The sequence below is a fragment of the Psammomys obesus genome, unplaced genomic scaffold (assembly GCF_907164565.1).
Source record: "Psammomys obesus unplaced genomic scaffold, mPsaObe1.curated_primary_1811, whole genome shotgun sequence".
Lineage (NCBI taxonomy): Eukaryota > Metazoa > Chordata > Mammalia > Rodentia > Muridae > Psammomys > Psammomys obesus.
This window is the reverse complement of record NW_026592890.1, coordinates 30,744,375-30,767,292: the sequence shown is the minus strand read 5'-3', so window position 1 is coordinate 30,767,292 and position 22,918 is coordinate 30,744,375. Positions and strand designations below refer to the sequence as shown.

Below are 22,918 nucleotides of genomic sequence, written 5' to 3'. Positions count from 1 at the left end.
TTCTTTTACAGCCTTCAATTTTATTTTCTGAAAAATGAATTATTCATTATCTCTCCTTTACAGAGGAGGAAGCTAAGGATCACACATTCAATGACTTTATCACACTCCACAGTTGTTAGTCCAGTTCTCACCACTTTTCATCATTTAAGACAACCATATATCTTCTTTTTAAAAACACTTGCAAAGCTAGGTGGTAGTGGACACAACTTTAATCCCAGCAGTCAGGAGGTAGAGGTGGGCAGATCTCTGAGTTCAAGGCCAGCCTGGTCTACAGAGCAAATTCCAGGACAGCCAGGACTACACACAGAACCCTGTTTCAAAAAACAAAACCAGACAAAAAAAAAAAAAAAAAAAAAAAAAAAAACCAAAACCTTTGCATGTGTAGAGCGTGTATGAATACATATGTGTATGCTGACAGGGCATGTGCATGCCACAGCACATGTATGGGAGTCAGAGGACAGTCAGGGAGTCAGACAGATGTTAGCTATCACCTTCTACCATGACAGTCCTGTTCAGACTACACACATCAGGCTAACTGGCCTACAAGCTTCATATTCTCCTTTCTCTACCTCCCATCTCTCTACAGAAACGCCGGGGATACATGTACTACCATGTCTGGCTTTACCAGGGTTCTGGGGATCCAACTCAGTCTTCATACTTGTGAGGCAAAGTCTTTTACTCACTATAAAATCTCCCAGTCTTCACAACTGAATCATGTATATTTATGTGAAGAAATGAGTCAGACAGCACTGGTGAGTTAAGACATTAAGAATCAAATCTTCACTATCTTGTTTGCCCTTTGTGCTTAGTTTCAAGACTATGTTCAAGGCGCAGGCTCATTATCAATCAAGAACCAATGACAGAAAGATTAAAGCCCCAACCTTCCCAAAAACAAATGTTCAGAGCCTTGCAATCCATAAAATTAGTTGATAACAAGTGACTTTGACTGAAATACAAAAACCATCCAGCTACTTCCCATTTTCCAGTCACTGATTCTGCTGTTGCCTTTAAGTCTAGAGTTTCAGTGTACTGGTATATCATGAAGTAGTTTTGAAGCTCTTCTTTTTGTACAGTATTTAACCTTAACCTTCTCCAATCCTCCTCCCAGGACAGGTTTTCTCTATGTAACTCTGGCTAGCCTGGAACTTGCTCTGTAGATCAGGCTGGCCTCGAACTCACAGAGATCCACCTGCTTCTGCCTCCTGAGTGTCAACACTGCCCAGCTTATCCCTTAACCTTTTTCAAATTAAAAAACAAACAAACAAACAAACAACATAAAATTTCTGACTGCAGTGGATCCCACTGTGTGCTATTGGTTGTCTGAGAGTCAAAAGCCTGATGCTCACCATAGAGCCTTTCCAAGGCAAATGCTCTCCATCTTTGTGCAATGAGACAACACCAAGAACAGTAACACAAGAAATGTCCAGTAACACCCCTACCCAGTTCTGTCTGCCTTCTCTAGAAACCACTACCTCCTTCTCCTAACTTGCTATCTTCGCAAGGCCATGCTTTTCCAACATTATTTGTCAGTCTGCCTCTCTTATTCTCTCTACCTCCTTTTCTGTGTACTTTCTTCACCTCTGGTTCAGTTTTCCTGAAATATTTACCCAGATTACACACTTAAGGAAAAAACGACACAATTTAAAATTATAATTCAGACCTGATAAGCTAGGGTCAGATGGAAGGGGAGGAGATCTCCCCTATGTGTGGACTTGGAACGGGGCAGGGAGATGAGGGAGGGAGGGTAGGATTGGGAGGGAATGAGGGAGCAGGCTACAGCTGGGATACAAAGTTAATAAACTGTAATTAATATTTAAAAAGTAAAAAAAATAAAATTAAAAATAAATAAATAAATAAAATTATAATTCAGGACTATGGACTGTGCCACTATGTTGGCCTGTACTGGGCACCAACTGAAAATTTCGTACATTATTAAACACATTTGTTGTGCTGGCTGAAAGTGCATAAGGTTCTAATCACAAAGTAAAACTTCAGACTGAGCTGCATATGTCTCTTCATGGAGAACAGGAAAAAAAGAATTAACACAAAAGACAAATGGCACACAGCAGCTGCCCAGCGTTATCAGTGTACTGAATGGAACTTTTAAGTGATTGTTCCCAGTAAACAACTGGAAACCAAATCAGTGTGTTTTAAACTGCAGATCTATAGTGTCAATGCAATTACCACAGGTTGGATCAAGGACGAGAATTGGGTGGCAGATCAGTCATTCTCATAGGAGAATGCAAAATAAGTTCTAGATATAAAAGGAAAATCAGCGTAGGCCATTTTTCTTTGATGATAAAAAAAAAAGTCCTTTGATGAATGTGTCTTAACAAAACAATGCCATTAGCCATTTTTTGATACAACTAAGTTGACAAATAGGTCACTTGAACTTTCACCTGAACAGTAGCATGACCACTCACTATCTCCTTGGCAGCACCCGTGTCTGCTGCTCTGACAGTGACTAATACCACCCTCCTGTACACATCCCGAAGAAGCTAGTGCCTCCTGGCTGTACACACACTGCAGGACGAGCTACACCACCCACCTGAACACACACTGCATGTGTCACTCTGGAGAGGCTTCACCCCCAGCCGACAGCCCCTTCCCAGTTACTCAGCGTAAGTGTGCGATCGTCATGACAGGACTGCTGCCTTGCTTTCCTACCTGACACAGAGTACCTATGTAATGACAAACACATGATGTGATGTCAGGTAGCTCCTCCCCCTTCCACCTGCAGCTTATAGCACCAACAACGGGTAGCACATACTAACAGTCTTCGTGCATCTTCTGGAATTTAAGAGCTCATCTTTGGCTGCTTGACACATATATTTGTACAGTTTGTGAAGGATAATGAACTCTTCTTCTCAATGAGATGACACGGACCCTTCCATTTACTTTGAGCTCAACTAACAAATTCAATTAAGCCTTTATGTACTTCCTTCGATCAGCACTTCCTCAGCTTGTCAATAAGGATTCCTGCTGTCAAAAGAGCACAAAGGAATGAGGACTCAGGATGAGGATTTTATTCAATGATTTTGGTATAAAGAGAAAACTGACTTGACCTCTTATGAGAATCTCAATCTTCCCGTAATTCACACATTCCCTACCCAGGGCTCCTCTGTGCCACAAGAACCCAGAATGTACTTGCTTTTTTATTCTACTAATATTTTGATATCACTTGGCACAAGTAGATGGGGCGGGGGGGGGGGGACAGAAGTTTTCCCACACCAAGTGATCACAAATTACTTCCAACGCCACTGGTCAGTCTGTTTGTTGCACAAGTGGAATTGTGGGTTCATTCCCAGAATATAAATCCAACTGTGATTTATATTCTCATGAAATCTTGAAGTGTCACTAGAATGAGCCAGGTTGTCTTCTTATCATTTGCTTTCCCTACAGTCTGGTATGACTAAGGTGAAAACCACTTCAAAACATCTGAAGAGACTCCTTGGCACGTCTAGGTCAGGGATCTGACCTTTGCAGATTGTTTCTCACTGCTTTGTTAACCCTAATTGAACAGCTTCTCCAGGTTCTTACATATCTACTAATCAGCTTCTAAGTCTCTTTTTTAAAAAAAAGATAAAATATAACAAAAACTTTTGGCTCTCTCTACACAGAAATGATGGAAGTTGGTGGGGCCACCTGGCATCAAAACCAAGCAAAATATATCTTCAAAAAGTACTAAATTCCATGACAGTTTATTTCTTTTTGGTGGTTTTGTCTTTGTTTTTTGAGACAGGGTATCTCTGTGTAGCCCTGGCTATCCTGGAACTCACTCGCTCTGTAGACCAAGCTGGTTTCCAAGATAGAGATCCTCCTGCCTCTGACTCCCAAGTTCTGGGATTAAAGGAGAACATCACCACTCAGCATGATAGTTTTAAATACTTTGATTTTAATCATAAGTCTCACTCCAAAAATAACTGCGAGGTTGACACTGCATTTGTGGATATGTAACAAAGACATATTTTTAATGGAAGATGGGTACTTGAAATAGCACAAGTGATTTTCAGTCAGGTCTTAATTGTCTAAAACCATAATGAGTAGACAATTTGCAGAAAGCTTGGCTCTCCTACCTGATGCCCCAACCAACCATTTCAATTTAATATGAAGACAGCATCCCATATGCATGTATAAGGACATATCTCTCTTCGAATAATGAACAGTCCCAACAGACCCTTGGGACTAGTTAACTGGCAGGAAACCCTAACCAGGTAAGACAAACCAACAGGTCAGAGGCTCAATCAGAAATGTATGTTAGAAAACCTCCAGACCTGCTGTAATCAGTCTGAACTGTTTTAAATCAGGTTGGGACCTGCCGTTTGTGGCTCTAACTAGGGAAGGGCTCAAGAGCGTATTCCTCAAAACCTTCAAAGTGTGACTCAAATGCTGCCACCACTGTAATAAAGTCCATTTTATTCCTCCACACATAATATTTGAGCTTCTAACTTTGTTAAGACTCAATTATTGTGCCATGCGCCTGGAGACCAGGTTACTGTTCTATTCACTCGAGACGTCTTATAAGACACTTGGAATCCAAAATAACCACCAACTCCCACATGGAAATCCTGAATTATGCCAATTCCTCATTTGTAAACCCACGAATTTACAGCAGAAGCCTACATAAGTGATACAGGGAGGACTTCTCTTCAACACTAAATGATTTAAAATATCTAAACTTCATCAGTAAGAGGAAGTAAACATTTTATATTTGAAATTTTATGGGCAGTTTATTAAGTTCAATGATGAAAGCTATCAGAAGAATATTCTCCTGAATAATATGTCTTTTCTTAGAAAAAAAAAAAAAAAGGAAGATGTAAACCCTCTAAGCATCGCCACAGATGCTGTGGCGGCCACGCCTCTCTGGAGACAGGGACAGTGCGTCAGTCTGAGTCGCTCCCTGGGGCAGCAGGATTGTAGTCAGGGTCATCCTCACCATCCTCCAGCTCCAAGTCCTCCATGTCCTGGAACAAGGACTCATCCACCTCCACACTGTTCCCAGCTGTAAAGAGGAACACAGAGTCACCTTACACTCCAGAAAAAACACAACTGATGTGAGAGTGTGAGGAGGGGCTGCATGAGGACTCCAGACCACCAGTGCAAATCCTTCCTAAGTCGATCAGAGATTCCAGCAACAGAACTCTAACCTTCACTGGCCAGGCTATGCCTTAGCAAAACCACCCTGCAGATGACCTGGAGTAGAGCAGGGTACCACGGCACTCCTGGATCTGCACAAATGTTATCTTCCTTCTCTCTTAGAGTCTAGCTTACTGAAATTCAATCCAACAAGAAAAAAAAAAAAAAAAGAATGTTGAGCAGTTCGGAAATAAAACTACAGGGCTGGAAGATGGCTCAGCTGTTAAAGGATAGGCTCAAATCAGAAAGAAAAGTATAGTGTACTAAATTCAGGCCAAAGAATAATTGACTTGGGCCTAGTGAAAATTTCTCGAATATCTTCAGGGAATATTTGAACCCATCAGAACACACAGGTCAGAAAGAAATAATTCTGGAAGTATACAAAACACAGAGGAAAAAAAATAATCTCTTGATACTTCTAATTAGAAGACAAGATTCTTGAGGAAAAATACCTGGAAGTAACACAGGTAAGGCCACACTAAGAGGCACTGGGTAGTTCCCATCAGAAAATTCTAAAGTTTTATGATTAAGTATGAGTCTCTCCTTCTCAGAAGCAGTAACTACAAAACAGTCAAGGCTCTGAGAAGGAGAAAAGAGACTCAGGGGCTGGAGAGACAATAAGAGCACTGGCTGCTCTTCCAGAGGACCCAAATTCAATTCCCAACACCCACATGGTGGCTCACACATGGAGTTACAGATGGTTAGCTGTAACACCGTCTTCAGGGGATGCACCACCCTCTTCTGGACTCCATGGCCACTAAGTACACATGCACTGCACACATATACATGCGGTCAAACACTCACACGCATAAAATAAATAAGCCTTTAAGAAGAAAAAAAAGAAGAGAAAGATTCAGAGAAATGATTCAGGTGGCTACAATAAAAGTACAGGCAAAAAATAATAAAACCTCCAAGTGAGAAAAGGGAATTCCTGGGAGATACATCCAAGATAGACTTAACAGGTCTTTGGGGAAATCTACCAGATATGAAGAGATACCCTGATCTATGAGAAGAAGGAGTCAGAAATAAGTGAAGCCAAGCATGTTGGAGCATGCTTCTAATTTCGGCACTCAGAGGCAGAAGCAGGGGAATGTCTGTGAGTTCAAAGCCAGCCTGATCTATGCAGCAAGTTCCAGGCCAGCTATTGCTATACAGTGAGACACTGTGGAAGGAAGGAAGGAACAAAGGAAGGGAAGAAGGGAGGAAGAGAGGGAGGGAGGGAGGGAGAGAGGGAGAGTGGGAGGGAGCAGAAAAGAAAAGCTAATAAAGTTTCTAAAGCACAAGAGAATGAGGTGAGGCTTTAGGGAGCTGGAATTCCTCAGCAAAACAGAGAATATCCTAGTTTCTGACTTTTTGGTTTGTGTGAGAGTCTCACTCTGTAGCCGACACTGGCCTATAACTCACAGTGTAGAACAGAATAGTCTCAAACTGAGACAAATTTGTTTAGTCTCCATGTACACAGATTACAGGTAGAGAGCCACCATGCCCGGCTTCGGGTTTTGTGTTTTAGATCATAAAAATAAAAATCTTCACTTATCTGCTAGAGAAGGTAATAATATAAATTTGAGAAAAAATATTGAGGACTGTATAGCTCGATGATAGAGCTATACATTTACAAGCATGCACAAGGGCCTGGGTTCCACTCTTAATACCAAAAATAGGAAGGGGATGAGTGCCAATAAAGATCCCTGCAAGGTTAAGAAGAATGATTTAGCAATAAACCACATCAACAGCATCTACCTCTCTCCAGCAGATATCCAAGGCATGTTTGAGAGCCAAACCTAGAGAACTCCAAAGGACAAGGTGGACACAAGAGGTGTAATGAGGTGTACAACCCCAAAAAGATGCTACTGTGACAAGATGTGATAAGCACGGAAGCCAGTCTGAAAACACAAGCAGGCCATCAGCTGCATAAGGCAGGGAATGGTCCGTACTGCTCTTTGCTGTGTGCAGAGTGTGTAGAAGGACAGAACAATACACATCTGAGGATGGGTAGCTGGTAAAAGCATAAAGAACCAAGGGGGTAAGGGTAGGAGCAAAAGGGAAAAGTGCACAGACAAGATACCCCACAGCTGTATAGCAAGAGGAATGGCCAGCTACCCAGCAGGGGGTGCTGGGAGCTCCATATGGGCTTCTCTACACCCAGAGCAGATGGTGAATTTGCTTCTCCTACATTTGAGATACAGACTTTTGAGGAAAATGGCCACCTGAACCATGCTGTCCCAGTTTTCTAGCTAACAGAGGCTCATGTACTGTAACTGCAGCCCTTGAGATACTTAAGTCATCAGAAAACTTAAAAAGCACACATTGCTATACAATTTAATAGATTGAACATATCAATTGATTCACTACTAAACCTTATGTTCAAAATGTGTTTTTTTAACAAGTTTGGTAGGAAATCTTCACACTAAATAAAAATATTATCCTGCTTTTCAGAGACTAGAAGATGACACATTACATCCATGAGGAAGTGTATCTTACCGTCCTCCAGGAACTGGATATCAGATGTGTCAAGATTATGATCTGTTTCAAATAACTGTTTCCCTAAAAGAAATAAATATGCTTAATTCAAATGGCATAGCATTCCTTCATCTCCTAAAATCATTTAAAAGGATAAAGACTTCAAGAAAACAAATCTGAACAACATCTGTGTTTCTGGGAATTCTAATACATTTATGAACTGTGCAGCAGCGTAGAGTGCAAGACAGGTATTCACACTAAAACAAAAAACAACCAAAAGCCTAGGTTCCGCAGGCCTGGAAAACTATGGGTTCAATTGTGTCACTCTGAGGGCTTTTGGTCCTCAAGATTCGTATCTCAGGATCCAGATTAAATACCAAACAAAGCTATACTGCAAACAGTAACTATCAACTGTGTGAAGAGGCACGTTTGTTACGGAAATCCGTCCCAATCATCTTTGCTGTCAGGAAATGGCACGTGGTGTGGGGTGGCAGGAATGACTATGCCGGGGAGGCACCATACCACTTAGCTTATTTTTCCCTGCTTGTTCTTCTTCTTTCATCCTTTTCTTTTTAATTTCCAGGAGTTCCACATCAAACTTGGCCTTCCAACTCAAGAAATTTTCAATTGTAACAGGAGTTCCATGGAACAGTTTCTGAGAAAATAAGAGACACAAGTGCTGTGTCAATAAAGCAGTAATTTAGCAAATAAAGCCAAATCATTTTGTCCTCTAGATACACACAACCACAAATGTGAAACATGGAAAAACATAAATGATTTCTGTTTGGGCTAGCTCTCTACTTAGTTTCAGCAGCCTACTCTGGAAAAGTCAAATTTTTAAAATATCCTTCTTCAGAAAAAAAAGTTTAAAAAGACAACACACAATATACTTACTGTACTCACCACATCTACTTATTATTAAGAAAGTTCTTGGTTTTAATGTTTTGAATACATATAAATTTCTAACACTGCCATCACTTTTTTTACTTCACGTCAGAGTTTGGAGTTGGTCTCTTTACACTTAGGAACTGTTAGACCACTGTGATAAGGGTTGACAGCTCTCAGTTCTGCACTCTGGCTGAAATGATTTACATTTCCTGATCTCACATGAGTGAGTTTTATCAGTCTGTCACCTGTTACAGTATGTCATCAACCAAAATTTCACTCATAGTAAAATTTACATTTTAGTTTCACTATTATGATTTTCAAAAGTTACTAAAATTATCAGAAAAAAAATCAAAACTAAACATCAAATAAGCCAATAAAGCGATGTGAAGAAAATGAAAAACAAGGTTTTCAAGTACACCTTTTCTGCTTCTTCTGCTTCCTTTTCTTTCTGTTTTTTTTCTTCCTCTCTTCTGGTTTTTATCTGATCTACTATTTCATTTAACTTTTCCTGAACAGCTGTCACAAGGGTGAAGATCATCACCATGCCAAGATTCTCCTCAGCCTGTGTAAAGCAAACAGAGGTGGAGACAAACAAATTTCTCAGAAAAGTAAAAACTGACCAAAGATACAACCTTAGTATAATAATTAAATCCCATGTTTATAACATAATTCCTCATTCAGATAGCTGGATAAGTGGACATTTAAAATTTGAGTATAGAGCCAGAAGTAATAGCCTTGTGAGATGGAGGCAAAAGAAATTCTTGGCGACATAGGGAGTTTGAGGCTACCCTGAGCTACATGTGCCCTTGTCTTTAATGACTAGAACACACACCTAGGAAACAAGCAGGTAGTTGTTCTAAAATCTGGCAATATAGACTTCAAACCATAAACTAGTGTGGAAAATAAAGAAGAGTCACTTCTTAATGATTTTAAGAACATCAGTAGGACATAGATGTAACATCTCCACCATAGCAGAGTGGATGACTTCAACACCCCAAAGAGAGTTGTAACTGCCATTTAGGTGCTGGCAACTAAACCCAGGTCCTCTGCAAGGGCAGCAAGTGCTCTTAATTGCTGAGCCAGCCCCTTTCCTCTTTCTGTTGCTAAGTCTGGCTAAGTGTCTATCTTGTTTAACTTTGCAAAGATCCAACTATTGGTTTTTGATTCTTTGTATTTTTTATTTCCATTTCATTCATTTTACCCCTACATGTAATGATATTTTTCATTCCACTGGTTTGGCGTTTGGGTTCTTCATTTTCTATAGCTTTGAGTTATCTTTTAAGTTAAGTTGCACTCTCTCTCTCTCTCTCTCTCTGGTTTTGGTTTGGGTTTTTTTTGTTTGTTTGTTTTGGTTTGGTTTTTGTTTTCGTTTTTTCGGTTTTTCAAGACAGGACTTCTCTTTGAAGCCTTGGCTGTCCTAGACTCACTTTGTAGACCAGGCTGGCCTCAATCTCAGAGATCTGCCTCCCTCTGTCTCTCTGAGTGCTGGGATTACAGCCATGTATTACCACGACCAGCTTTTTAGCTTATTTCTTATCGTAGATAAAACTATAATCTTCCTTCTTAGGACTGTTTTCCTTATATTCCATAGGTTCTGGTATGTGTTTTCAATTTGATTTTATTCTAGGAATGTTTTTATTTCCCCCTTGAGTTCTTCAAGGACCTATTAATTATTCAATAGTGTACTGTTGAATCTCTATGCATTTGTGTGCTCTAGAGTTTCTCGTACTGGAATTATTTCACTTTCCCCGTATTTTTTGAGACTTAAGTCTGTGTACTGATAATCTGCTTTAGAGAAATCTCCACAGGCTGCTGAAAAAAAAAAAAAATGTGCATTCTTCAGTGTTTGGATGGAGTATTATGTAGATATCCTTTAAGTCCATTTGATCTGTGATATCATTTAATGTAGCTATTTCTCCAGGGGTTCCAATGCCCTCTTCTGGTTTTCATGGGCCCCAGGTATACACATAGTACAAATACCTACTCACAGTGTTGCACTGTAAACATGGTCAAAAACCCATGACCAGGGGAAGTCATAGATCCTAACAGGGAACCTATTATTACTCTTTTGTAAAGGTTGTATGGTCAAATAGCCTTCTGAGAATTTATGTTTATATTAATAGATTAGTGCTGTTCCCAACATTGGAGAGATCATAACTGCCCAAAGAGTGGAAAATAAATGACTGCTGACTACTCATCCCTAAATGAGACATGTATATCAGCCTATTCTATCCCCCAAGTTCAGGGAACATCATGGAAGAGTGTGTGGAAAGACTGTAAGATCCAGAGGATAGAGAGGTGTTCTTTGCCTTCTGAACATGACATAGCCATTGCACTCATGATCTTATGATAGTTGTAGAGACCTACACAAAACCTGCACTAGCTCAAACCTGCCAAAATTCCAGCATTGAAGGGGGAGGGTACATGGCTCCACACTGAGCTGAGGACCTAGGAGGAGCTGAGAGTTTCTATGGGAAGAAGTCATTTTTCTTTGGGGTGCGGCCAACGGTGGGTTGCACATGCTCCTGTGAATGGCCCCTAGCCAACTGCATACTGGTAGCACTAATTTGTCTTCGTGAGCTATTTAAAGGAAGAGCTGAAGACACAGCTCAGTGGGGTTAAGAAAGCACAAAGTGCTCTTTCAGAAGACCAAACAACTGTTCCCAGACCCTACATCAGACTGTCACAGCTGCCTATAACTCAAACTTCAGGAGGACTCAAAACCCCTGAGAGCACCTGCACTCACCTGCACATACCCACCTAGACACACACACACACAATTAAAAATAAATCAAAATCTTTACGACAACAAAAAAGAAAGAATAGGATATGGTGGTGAGGAAAGTTGTGTTGAAGGACGGTCTCAGGGGAACATTATATTCATGTATGAAATTCTCAAAGAATAAAAATCTTGTCCCTTTTTAAATGATGCTTTGTAGTTATGTATCATGAATTCTGATTGGTCAATGTACTGTTTACATATATTTAAAAACATTTTCTAGCCAACATTTGATAAAGGCCAACAAAATATGCTACTAGAAAGCAAAAGCGTTTCCTTACCTGCAATTCCAGTAATTTTAAAATGTCTGAGACATCATTATGTTCCAGATTTTCCTGGGAGAATATTTCATAAAGTGGAGCCTCATCGGGGTATTTTTCACTATATGTAAACTTGAGGGTAGTCTGGACAGCTAAGACACAAAATAAAAGTTTAATATGAATATATTAAAAGTATAAAAAATCAACATTTTTATTAAATCAATTATAATATCAGTGAAAAATATAACAGAATTAATAATATAAAAAACAAGCTCAAAGAGATGATTTGAAGTAGCATTTTACTATACAGAAAGACAGACAAAAAACATTTTTAAAAAATACTGGCTAAATAAACAAAAACCTAATTAAAAATACTAGAAAAATTATTGCCATAGTTTCACATTGAGCCTTTATTAGAGGAAGTTCCTGACTGCAGAGGACATAGCTATATCCTGGAATTCATACTCAAATAGTCACAATGGCAGCAGGATGTTGCTAACTGGGTAGCTAGATGACATGTTTTTGCACTGGGCAGTTTTGAGAGGCTAAATGCTCGGATTATAAATATGTATTACCACACCTGCTAAAAAGCATAAGCTTTAAAAAAGAAAAACTTACCACTTCTTCTATAAGCAATGCCAGGTATTCAATATAGAAAAGCAATGATAGCTATGAGGCTATGCATATAATTGAATCATTTCACTATATTCATAAACTTACAAAATCAGAACACTATACTATGTATACAGTTATTTACCAATTCAAAATACGACTGAAAGGCTAGAGATAGTCCATGAGTAAAGCACTTGCCACAAAAAATCTGGGTGAAATATAGCACACATGGAATTCCAGTGATAAGATAGGAGGCAGACATAGGACAAAACCGCAAACCAGGCAAAAGCAAAGCACAACGCCTACAATTGCCCTCTGACCTCCACACATGGCAACCATACAATTACATGCACACATGCAAACACACCAAAGGCTGCAGAGACCCTGTAGCTGTAGCTTAGCAGTTAAGACCTCCAGCTACTCTTCCAAAGGAAGATCCGACGCCTTCTTCTAACCTCTGCAGGAAGCAGGCATGTACACTTACATACAAGCAGAGTAACACTCATGCACATAAAATAAAAATCTTTAAAAAATAAAAACAACATCCCTTCAATATCAAAAATAAGCAAACTTCCCTAAGTATGTCACCACTTACTCGTTAAGACAGAACTATGATTATTATAATAGCCCATGTACCATTTCCTTGTGCTGACATACTTTCCTTACAATAATATCCCATAAGTAGAAGTACACGAAGATTATTTTCTTACATTCCTGCTCCATGATCTAACATCTCTCCTGTACTAATCTAAATTCACAACTGGGTGGGGTGAGATGAGATGAGATGAGATGAGATGAGATGAGATGAGATGAGATGAGATGAGATGAGATGAGATGAGATGAGATATCTTCGTTTTAACTTGCTTTAAGTACTAGTGAGACTAGGTGACAAATAATAATTTATAAACTAGAAACTATATATCAATTCCCTTTGTCTTTTTTACTAATCGGTTTGTTAAAATGTAGTACGGGGACAAAACCAGCACAATCTAGGCATTGTTTCAAACACAGTTTATTTCTCAAATAAAGAATGAGTTGCACACAGCTGTTATTACAAGAGTGCTATTATCCCCCAATAAAGGTACTGTTCAGAATATAGGAATAATCTCCAGAAACTTTAATAAGAAAATTAAATTCTGTCTCAACGAGCAGCGCCATGCCATTCTGAATACACACTGGTTCCACATAGCCAACCATGCTGAAGAGCTCAGGGGACTTAGAGCAGTATTTACTTGGAACTTTAAGGTATTGGAAAATTTATAGCTACTTATTATAAAAGTACAGGAACAGTAACTGTATTTTACATCCTTTTCATTGAGATTTCAAAATATCTCAGTGTGAAACAGTTTTCATTAAGAAACTAGCAGTTTTCAGGTGACACCATTAAAACTGACTGATTCCTTCTCAAAGAACTTGCATTGCCACCTGAGAAAAACATGCTTGAGATCATCTACTTATCCATAATATTTAATTACTATATTAACTGACTTAGACCAAAAATAGATAACCTTTATATTACCGTTAAATTTAATTTATTTAATTTACTAGTTTTAAAGCTGTTCTGTTTGGGGAGGATGGGGCAATAAGCAGATAGCTGTACATTCAGCCTGTTTGTAACAACAAATTGTCAATAAATAAGCTATTCTTCCAGAAAGATAGCAGAAATCGAAAAACAGTAATCACGTGACAAATTCTTTGAACTAAATAAAGTCTCTACCTTCCCTTCATCTGCTATCTTGTGAACCTATCCGATTCACTTTTAAATACCATGAATACTGTGCCAGACTACAGAGCCTGGACTGCCTCTGTTCGTAGGAATTATGCCCAGAGTAAACAAGGGCTACAAACACAAGTCATGCATAGTAACAGTAAATCCATACCTGCAATGCCCTACCCAAAAAAAAAAAAAAAAAAAAAAAAAATGCAGAAGGAGCAAAATTCCTAAGGAGCCTAGAAAAATCACTAGTAATTTCATCATACTTACTTTCATCATTTTCTTCAGCCTCCGATGTCACAGTAATAGTAAAGCTGGGTGGGTTTTCTGATAACACTGAAAGAAAATACATACAGCAGTTTTTGAGATGCTTCCTAAGGTAGACATTCCAGTGAGTATTGCTGCTCAGCACTAGAAACTCTTAATTTATTTGTATTTCCATGTCAACCAACACAAACAGAACACTGAAACGATACACCCACTATTTCAATCAAGAATAATCTTAATCTGCAAAGTCCCTTTAGTAAATAACTCTCAATTAAATATTAAGCCATTTATACTTTATTCCAAAATCTGCCAGTATATGAACAACTGTATTCCAAAAAAAAAACCTCCCAAATAGAATGATTAAAAAACAAAACATAACTAAAACAAAAAACAAAAACAAACAAACAAAAAAAAAACACGTTATTTTTTTCACCTACCACTACCCACTAATGTTCATGTTATGGCAGGTTATATTACCTTGTTATTTTCTACATGTTTACATGGAGTTGAATCCACTCTTTCCACAAGACTGGGTCATTTTCACACAATTATAAAGAAATCAGCTCTGAATCTGAACATAAACTTACTCACTAATCAAGCCCTGTAACATTTACATAAATAAAGAAGCTTCCGAGACCATTTTAGAGCATGTCTAATAACATCTGTTGATCATCTACTCCCACACCAGAGTACTGGAAAGCCCTGTGAGAAACCCCAAAACAGGGCACTGCTGGTTCTGGAAAGTCAGCAAATACTGGCTTAATGAAAATGAAAAAATAGCAAAGGAAAGTTATATTAAAAATCAAGTGAGGAGTAAAGCAGAAAGCTTGTAGCTGAAGGAGTGGCTAACAGAGCCTAAGCTTTATTCCAGGCGTAGGAAGCACTGGCCACTCATGGTTGGCAGCAGCTGTGTGAACTCTGGAAGAGCACATAGCACTCAAGCCACCAAGGAAACTGCATGGCTATAAAGTGCCCAGCCACTTCCTGAAGCCACCTCAGACACATGGTATCAGTAATGTTTTTAAGACAGAGGCCTTTGACTCAGGTTTCAAACAAAGGGATGGACATCTATAATGACTCAAAAGCAGTTTGCCCAAGAGATGTAGCACTCTCCCTGAACTCAAATTGTACATCACAGTCTAAGACAACACATCCCATGCTGAAAAGGCACTGAAAGCTTGCTATAAGCTCCCAGATAGGTTGTTCTTACTGATAGTGTTTATTACAATACATTAGATGGAGTTCTTTTTCATATCATGAAATGAAAATACTGTGACCACAGAAATAAAAGCTTTAACCCAGAGACTACCAAACAACAAGTCAGCCAGGAGGCTATTATTCTAACAAACACAGCCCTATTGACTGAGCACCACACTGTACTTATGTTGTGCTATACAGTTAAATAAAAATCCCTTAAATCCAATACCAAGACCATGGTTTTATAGTCTTATCTACAGTCCACCAAATTTAAGATGTTAATTTATCTTATATGCCACTAAAAAAATGCCAATTAAACTATGATAACATAAGTTCTTATTCTAATCATCTTCAAATATAAGTCATGCATCTCAGAAACAGTTAAATACATATTCATTCAATGCTATAGAGGTCAACACTGAGCCACGGAGCTTTCACATAAACTACAGTTTCACATACAGTTCTTCAACTGTAAGTGGCAGCACTGTACAAACCACCCAGGACTTCACTTTAAAAGAAAAGGAAAAGTATTTCCTGCTGATAAACTTCAGGAATGTTATTTGAATGAGGCTGAAAGCCATGAATTGCACATTAGTAAGGAGAGAGAAGAAACTGGACATATGTGAGGGTACTGTGGCAGAGCACAATGGTGGAGAAGCTAAGAAACACTGAAAAGAATTAAGTTTTCTGTTCGATGGACACATTTGAGTGGACTAATGGAAGTATGACTGACAGAGTAATCCTAGACAGTGCCATTTTCAGCAGCTGAAACTGCATCTCTACACACAGGAATCTAGCAACAGTGCACAGAATGGGAGGCAGAAGAAACTAGGCAACCTCTACAATCAATCAGGCAAGGATAATGAGGTTCTCAACTAGGATGGGAACCATGAGAATAGCAGGAAATTATGATGGTGATGACAGGTTGAGTTTGCAGCTGCAAATTTGGTGCCACTAAACCAAGTAAGAGTACAGAAGAAATCAGATATAATATATTTTAAACAGAGGGAAACTGATTGAGGTGAGGAAGAGGCAATCAGAAATGAGCACAAAGGAGACCAAACAAGGCCTAAATTCAGTTTGGATCTTCTGGCAATGGCTGAAGCTATCAGAGGAAGGAGATTATGAGAATTAGTTAATGAGATCATTAGAAAAACGATGACAGATAAATGACAACAGCAGCTTTTTAAGGAATCTTTAATTTGAAGAAAAAAAGTGAGGGAAAAAAAATGCCAGAGATTGAAAGCAACAGCCACAGAAGATAGTAACAAAATAGAAGCATCAGACAAATCCATACAATTACAAAGGAAGAATCTCAGGATACAGATTCACTATCCCACTCCAGCCCCAGCATCATCTCTGCTCCACTTTCCAATACAGAGGTTTTATCACATCATTGCCTGCTTTTATAAGGAGTTAAGGACAGGTCTGCTGGCACATGCCTATATTTAGGAGGTGGAGGTAGGACAGTCAGGAATTTAAGGATATCCTCAGCTATATAAAGCACTGGAGGCTAGCCTGAGCTATGTGAAGCCCTGTCAATGGGGGAGGGGGAGGAGACAAACAACAAAAGCTAAAAGCAGTTCTCTATTTGTCTTCAGTGAGTTAAGATCACTTATAGAAAGAGATGGGGCTATACAGCCCAAACACTAGAAAACCTAGTGAAAGCACTAGGTTTGATACAGCGGTGTCTGTAATATCCACTGTACAGTTTGTGCATGGAGGACCTGCTGACACATTAGCTCATATCTACCCCTTAGAAGCCCCTGGGTCATCTGGTTCCTGACCACTTGTTAGTGCCTCTCATTCCCTTGACTCCCCACGTCTTACTTTATGTTGTAGCAATGCTGTACTCCTTGCAGAGTCCTGCTTCCATAGTGCCATGTCCCTCTGAAAGGCTGTTCCCCTTAATTCATCATCTCTCAGTTTTCCCAAACAACTTGGCCTATGCCCTCTCCTTGAATGTCTATTGCCTACTTCCCTAGTAGACTGAGTTCTTTACTATGTAGCTAATAAATACTTGGAAAATGAAGATGCCTCCAGGACACAGAGTGGTTAACAAGAACAATGTTTACAGCCTAATATGACAAGTCAGAACAGGGAGGAAAGATGGAGCAAGAGAAGTAGAAATACGAATCCATGAGAAACCACAAGAAGCCTATAAGGGCATGGGTAGGAAAAGACCATTGGACCACAAAGCTGGAACAGTAATCTCCCTGGCATTCTCATGGTGTGCTGATGTCCATATGTAGGAAACAATCAGTTAGTAGCTGATGAAGACAAAGAACAAGTACAGCCCATTAACAGAAGGATCAGCAACTAAAGCGGCGTATTTCTAAATTGGAGTATCTTATGCTTATGTTACAGAGTATGTACATTTACACTACTTCCCATCAAACACTTGAAATTCAGGCTGGAGAGGACACCACACCATGCTCCCACTGTAAAGAGGGAGAGGTAAAGAAGAATGGGTACAGTTAAGAAAAAGAAATGCAAGAAAACCCTGTATGGTGGGACAAGTTCTTACAAACAAATGAAGACAGATATGCCTTCTGACAGGTACCAATAAATCTCCTTTAAAAACCTACTAGCACCCCATCCCCACCTTCAATCCTTTATCTATCCTACTGCTACTTAACCAGGAGAGTGAGACCACACCTTAGAATGACAAAGAACTAAAGTCAGAAGCCCCTTCCTGAAGAAACTTCCCTGAATGGGCGCTGCCATGAAATGTTCATGCACAATAAAGGTAAACTTTTACTTTACTTTTAAAACCTGGTGTGATCTAAGCTGGCAGTGGAGGTATACACCATTAATCCCACCACTTTGAAGCAGGAGCACTCAAATCTCTAAAAGGTCAAGGCCAGCCTGATCTACAGAGTGAGTTCCAGGACAGAGAAACCATGTCTCAAAAAAAAGAAAAAATTAAAAAAATTAAAAAACCAAAACCAAAAACAAACTTAGGAGAGGATAATGCCAATGCCAATGTAAGGATGGGAAAATTACTCCCTTGTATTCTTCAAGATGGGCTTTCACCACATAACCCAGACGGACCTGGAATTTTCAATCCTACTGGCTCAGGTTTACAAGTGCTTGGATTATAGGCATGTAGCACCACACTTGGTGGATTACTGCGTTCTGACAACAGAGGAATCCCATTCTAATGCACTGCTTGTTCAATTGCATTGCGGTGGACTAGGATAATCCACAGGTGCCAAATTTAGCTCACAATACTCTTAAAGTTTTGTGTGTGTGTGTGTGTGTGTCATTAAGAATTTTGTTAAAAACAGATAAAGGAGTGAAGTCTAACCACTTTGGCAACAGACTATACAAACGTAGCTCGTTTAAATAGGTCCCTTGTTAGGAAGTATCTAACCTTTCAGAAGGTAGTTCTCAAAAAAAAAAAAAAAAAAATCTGCTTTCACAATATGATCTCTACTCTTCCTCTATGCTATCATCATAACTATTGAGTGCCAATGACTGCTACTTAGAGGACTGACAAAGCAAATACAGGATATGTCCTCTTGGTAAAGCAGACAGAATTAAGGAAACTTGGTTTTGTTAACTGAAGGTCAAACACTGATTCTCAAAAAACCTCCCCTCAGTCAGATACTCTAATGCAGAAATGGAAATAAAAATAACTAAATCCTACTGCCTTAGCAGATCCTTGTCAAGTGAAGCACTACTGATGGAGAACAGTATCAGGTGAGTCCATTTATACTCTGAAAGGCAAGTTATTAGGAGGGTGAGTCAAAGTGCAATCAAACTTCAGAATAGGCAAAAAGAAGACACTGTGGTACGATGATAAACCACAACAAACGCAACAATGGCCCAAAACATCATCACAAATAGAATAGCAGCAATTCTAAGGTTCAGCTAGGTCTGTGGGCCAGAAGTGCACCTTTTTGATCTCATACAGGATCAGGTACACTTAATAAATGCTTCTTTCCTAGTTCATAAGTATCTATTAAAGAGACGGTAGGGTGGGGTGGGGTAGGAGATTCAATTCCTTCATCAGATGGAGCAATCAGATGGATTGCCAAACCCATTATTAAATGGGATTCAAAATGAAGTGAAAAAACTGCAAAGTAATGTAATTGGCAAACCAACTCTTGGTAAACCAACACAAGGGAACTTTCCTAAACCTGAATGTAAGCATGGAAACATAAATACAACAGGCAACAAAACTGCAAACCTTAGAAAGCCTTACAACTTCAGAGATCAAACAGAAATATTTTACTTCAGAGTCCTACCTTTTCCCTAAAAGCTTTCATAAGAAAATGATCAAAAGCAAAATGCAAAATCCCTAAGAACTTTATAAATCAGGGTGCTTTACTTACTGCAAAATGTGTATGGATGCTCACAGGTATTGCAAGCAGATTCAACTGATAACTTGGAATAGTTGGATGCATCAAAATAGTCCTAAATTAACATTTGATACCTTGACTCGGGCTCCCCGAGCACTTGTGCATCTAACAAGAATTTCATACATTACTGCTACTGGGACCTAGTAAAATTTGACAAAATTCTGCTTTAAGGCTTAAAATATATCACTATTGTTAGACACACACGCACAGTTTTAGCAAAGGATAATCTAACATCAAAGACACGTTAAGAATATTGGCTCATGTATTTTTGCTTCTGCCTACAAAGGATACATGCCTATAATGTTTCTAAAGTACTAAAATGGTCTAACATCATGGTTAAGACTATCAGACAATTGACACCAGTAATCTATCTTAGTTTGACATAGACATATAAGCAAGAATAGAGAAGGGAGCCAGGTAATGACATTCTCAAACCCCTCTTCACTCATCCCCTTAACATCATCAGCACAGCTGTCTGGCTGCTGAGGCAGAACATGAACAGGACTGGAGCTACATAAGGGCAGATGAGCGATAGCTGCCTGTTGGCAAAGCAAAACAAAATTTGCTACCATTGCAAGCAGTTGGTCAAAAAGTGAAGCCAACGGGATAAAAAAAAAAAGTAAGCTGAAAAATGAGAGGGAGGGTTTGGAGTTTAGAGGTTAAAGCAGTATCTCTTAGGCTCTTAATCCAGACAATCAGATGCTGACAAAATTCAGATTCCACGTAGAGGCTGTGGAATATAAAGCCCGCCATTTGGGAGCCTACGCGTTCATACTGGCTTTACCTTGAGTGCTTCTCAAGTCTGAGGAAAGCCATAGATAGATTATCCACGAAAACAGACTCACACGGAAAATTCCCCTAATAAATTTGTCATGAATGTTTTTCCCTTATCCCCCAATCTGCTCTTCCTTCATTCTCTGCTGAGGATGGATTCCAAACCCAAGTCTGCAGGGTGAAAGAACAGGTAAGAAACGGGGACCTCTGGCCTGAAGACCCAGAACGTAGAGCACTGGCCTTCCCTGAGCCTCCACAACCTAGACGACATCTAAGAGCCTCAGCGGCCGCATCGTTCATGGTGCATTCTGCAAGAATGCCCCATCACTCTCACAGTTAAAGAAAATAAAGACACTCCCAAGTGTGCAGCTCTCCAAACCCAGCATTCAACCATCACCGCCGGTAAAACAGCTGGTACTTCAGAAGAGATTGAAATGGGGGTTGGGGGAGGCACTCCAAGGCTCTGGAGAAACTCGTCGCACTGCCAGTTTCTCTTCGCGTGCTTCAGTGAATCTCCGGTGGCTGCGGTTACGCGAAACCAACGTGCTCGAGATCGATCCCAGGGCCTGCGCCCGGCCACCCGGCCCTTCAGTTCTGAGGACAGTGGAAAAGGGAGCAGCGGGGTGCTGGAAACTGACTGGAGAATGCGACGGAGGGGCCCGCGGACCCGGCCTCCGCCCCAGCGGAGGGCGGCCGTCAAAATCACCTGTGAAGGAGTCGGGGTAGATGGACTCCAGAGCCTCCAACTCGTTGCGTTGCTCCTCGCCGTAATCTGTCATCGTGGCCCGCGCTCCTGCCCGTGCATCAGCGCGATATCCTGGCGGCAGGCTGCAGCGGAGACCGCGGCCGCCGGCTGCCGGGCGGGCGCACGCGCAGTCTAGGTGAGACGGCCTGGACTTGGCTCCGCCCGCTAAGAAACAGCCTGATTCCTGCGTCGAAGTTCGACTCGTCGTGCCTGGAAGGCTTGCCCCTCGGGTCGCGGCCTGCCCACGGCCGCTCGGGATTGGCTGGAGGGTGACGGCAGCCTGTCTGGAGTTCCGGAAGGACAGCTAGGGTCTGGGCTGGGTTTTGCGGGCCGCGCCGAGCGATCTCGCGTAGGGCGTGGTGACGTCGCCGAGGGCGGGACCCGGTGGTCCGCCGGCTTCCGCTTTTCCCCAGCCTCAAGGTGGAATCTGAATGTTGTCAGTATCTGATCAAGTTCTGATATCAGAATTGTCAGGTGAGGAAGACAGCTTACGAATGACAAAGAAGTTGATTTGTGTTTCAGTGACCCGTGGGTCAAAGGACAAAGCGAAAACAAGGTTTGCTTCCTTTCAGAATAACAGAAAACAATCTGCCTAAATAGGTGAGGTACACACCACCATCATAAAATTTACAGAATAGCCACTATTTGCATGTTCTCATTAGTAAATGAAATCCCCCTTAAAGTGATCACCCCGTTATTAAGTGAAGTATTAGAACATCCCTAGTTTGTCTACCCGGCTCAGGGGCACAGATAAGTCTAGTCCTCACCTTTCGTCCAAGACGTTGCCTTTCAGAGCAGACTAAGAAACAGAAACCACAATTAATGAAAATGCAGAGAACAATTGACTTTGGGATCTCCCACAACCGATACATCTGAGCTCAGGGAACATAGCAGAAGGGCGAGGGAAAAGATTGTAAGAGCAAGAGGAACAGAAAGTCAGCTGCAAGATTGTCGTCTAGATAGGACAAGTTTCTATGACCATGGAATCTCAAAAATAAGACAGTTTAAACAAGATCTGAGCAATAGTTAGTTCTAACAAGTATACATACAAGCAACACTAAGTGGACTCAGCAATTGCATATATATATATATATATGTAGATATGTGTATACATAGAATAAGAGGGCGTTGATTTGAAAAGGGGCACATGAGGTACTAAAAAGAGGGGAAATGTAATTGTATTTTAATTAAATAAAAAATTTTAAGAACTACAATTACCAAAAATTAAAAGAAAAGGATTTTTTGTAAACTATCTTTTTCATGCCTATTATATGTTATAGCAAACTTAAATCTTAGCGAGTGTTTGAGGGGGTGTGTTGCTGGAGAACAAACCCAGGGAATTCTATCCTCGTCCTTGAGTTTGATTTTTAATACTGGGAATCGCCTTAAGAGAGTTCCAGGGCTGCTGTAATGAAGACAACATGTCCCCAACTCTTGCTTTGTCATACATGAATGGAGATCATTATCATTTTCAGTTAATCTCTTTATTTCATTCTATAATAACAGGGCTCTTGTAGGACAGAGAGCCCTTACATGGAAATATAAAAAATTCTCAAAGGGAAAAGTATCCTTTTAGTGTTTTGTTTTAAGCTTCAGTGAATGGTGTTAGGAACAGGCCTGTTTTCAGGCTCCGCCAGACAGCAAACAGTATGAGATACAGGAGACATCATGATACAGGAGACAGGATTAAGAAACCTGTGCTTCGTTGTTTACAAGCTA

At 40.2% G+C, this 22,918-nt stretch overlaps 1 protein-coding gene across 1 annotated transcript; it reads right to left on the bottom strand.

Moving 5' to 3' along the window:
• Rwdd1 (RWD domain containing 1) lies at positions 1 to 21,354 on the bottom strand. The gene is made up of 7 exons (XM_055616051.1): positions 21,161 to 21,354; positions 14,120 to 14,185; positions 11,545 to 11,675; positions 8,903 to 9,046; positions 8,119 to 8,251; positions 7,618 to 7,680; positions 1 to 5,002 (listed from the first exon to the last, which is right to left on the bottom strand). The coding sequence occupies exons 1-7, from the start codon at positions 21,231 to 21,233 to the stop codon at positions 4,884 to 4,886; spliced, it is 729 nt and encodes a 242-aa protein (XP_055472026.1). The 5' UTR covers positions 21,234 to 21,354; the 3' UTR covers positions 1 to 4,883.
• Positions 21,355 to 22,918: the final 1,564 nt, after the last annotated feature.